General features: G+C 49.2%; 1 protein-coding gene across 1 annotated transcript in view; it reads left to right on the top strand.

Annotated features, from left to right (window-relative positions):
- Nucleotides 1-1,552, top strand: part of CABIN1 (calcineurin binding protein 1) — a 172,723-nt gene that overhangs the window by 38,902 nt on the left and 132,269 nt on the right. The window contains exon 16 of the mRNA XM_023508926.1: nt 134-328. Within this exon, the coding sequence (XP_023364694.1) occupies nt 134-328 (195 nt within the window). The remainder of the gene's footprint in view (nt 1-133; nt 329-1,552) is intronic.

Below are 1,552 nucleotides of genomic sequence, written 5' to 3' on the forward strand. Positions count from 1 at the left end.
TTTTTTTTTTTTTTTTTGGTGGGGGAGACAGAGTCTAATTTTTATCTTCATCTAGGTCTGATTATAAACACTGGCCAGATTCAAGGCTGGCGTAAGGGGTTTGCGCTCAAACAGCATTTCTGGGGTTTTTCAGATTGATAAGAACCTGAAGTCGCTGGAGCGGTGCCAATCCCTGGAGGAAATTCAGCGGCTTTATGAAGCCGGCGACTATAGGGCTGTCATACAGCTGCTCTGCCCTACTCTGTGCACCAGTGGATTTGACCGGGCCAAACATCTGGAGTTTGTGACGTCCATCCCTGAGCGGCCGGCCCAGCTGCTGCTGCTGCAGGTGTGTGCATTCCCTGGAGGGTCTGAGGGAGCCCTCAGGAGCACAGGCTTGGAAGGGAAAAAGCAGAGTTAGAACTACTGACTCAGCCCTCGGGAAGATGCTAGTCATAAGATATGGCCCAGACTAGGGGCAAGTTAGAGTCTGCGCGTGCAGACAGCAGGCTTCTGCCTGGCTCAGGGTGAGCCTCTCACTTGACTCTGAACTTCTGCATGGCAGAAGAGGAAGGAACAATGGCCCAGACATCATCTGTCCCTATACTCATTTCCACCCATTTGTTTATATCTTTTTTGATTTCTTTTTAAATTACTTATTGAATGGATATAAAAATGGATAAAACACCTGTAAAATGTAAAGAATCAAGGTAAAAACCACACATAATCCCATAGTTGAAGAAAAGGAACACCATCGTTGTGTTTGAAGCTGCATGTGCTTCACAGTTCCTTCTGTCTCTGTTCCTTGGGAAGTAAACCCTTCCTGAAAGCCTACCAGGGAGCCAGCAGCCCCTGGGCACTGGGCAGTTACTCAGCCTCTCTGAGCCTCAGTTCCTCATCTAGGGTGGGGTAATCAGAGTTCTTGCCGCAGGGGCCTCTTGTGGGGATCAGCACTACCTGGCATGCAGCAGTTGTCACCATCTTCAAGAGTGACATAGAAGCAAACATGAAAGATAACACACCTAATGTGCTTAGTGGCATTGGCTGCTCTGGAGTTGGCCCTATCACATCCTATCTATTATCTTACTGAGAGCTTCTTTTACACTTTGGAGACAGAGCCCAGGCTTCTCCTAGGCGTTTTGCTTAGATTGGTCGAAGCATTTTAATCATGAACTTTCTTAAACTGGGAAATAGTTAAGAGGTGTAACTTGTGGAAACAAAGTTGGTTTTGGGAAGGAGGAGGATGAAGGGAGAGGGAGATTCCAGCTCTTGATAGAGGAGGTCAGCCAGGCCCAAGCTGAGAATAGGGTTGAGATGCGTCTGACCCCAGTTATCATGGCAGGCTGTAGGGTGGCCCAGCATGGCTGTGTCTGGGAGGGACAGCCAGGTGTGCCAGGGAGAAACTTTGGTGGGGGTGAAGAGGGGAGAGGCTAGACCTGTCTGGCTCCATAAGTTGGCTCCAAGGCTCAGATGTTTTCTCATCTCACTCCTATTGTGCTCTGGAACTGCTAGAGCATGGTAGGGTGCTCCATTGATGGGGGAGGAGCTGCTGTTTGGAGGGACACTGAGCAGC

The sequence above is a fragment of the Otolemur garnettii genome, unplaced genomic scaffold, assembly GCF_000181295.1.
Source record: "Otolemur garnettii isolate 467f Iridium unplaced genomic scaffold, OtoGar3 scaffold00292, whole genome shotgun sequence".
Taxonomy (NCBI): Eukaryota; Metazoa; Chordata; class Mammalia; order Primates; family Galagidae; genus Otolemur; species Otolemur garnettii.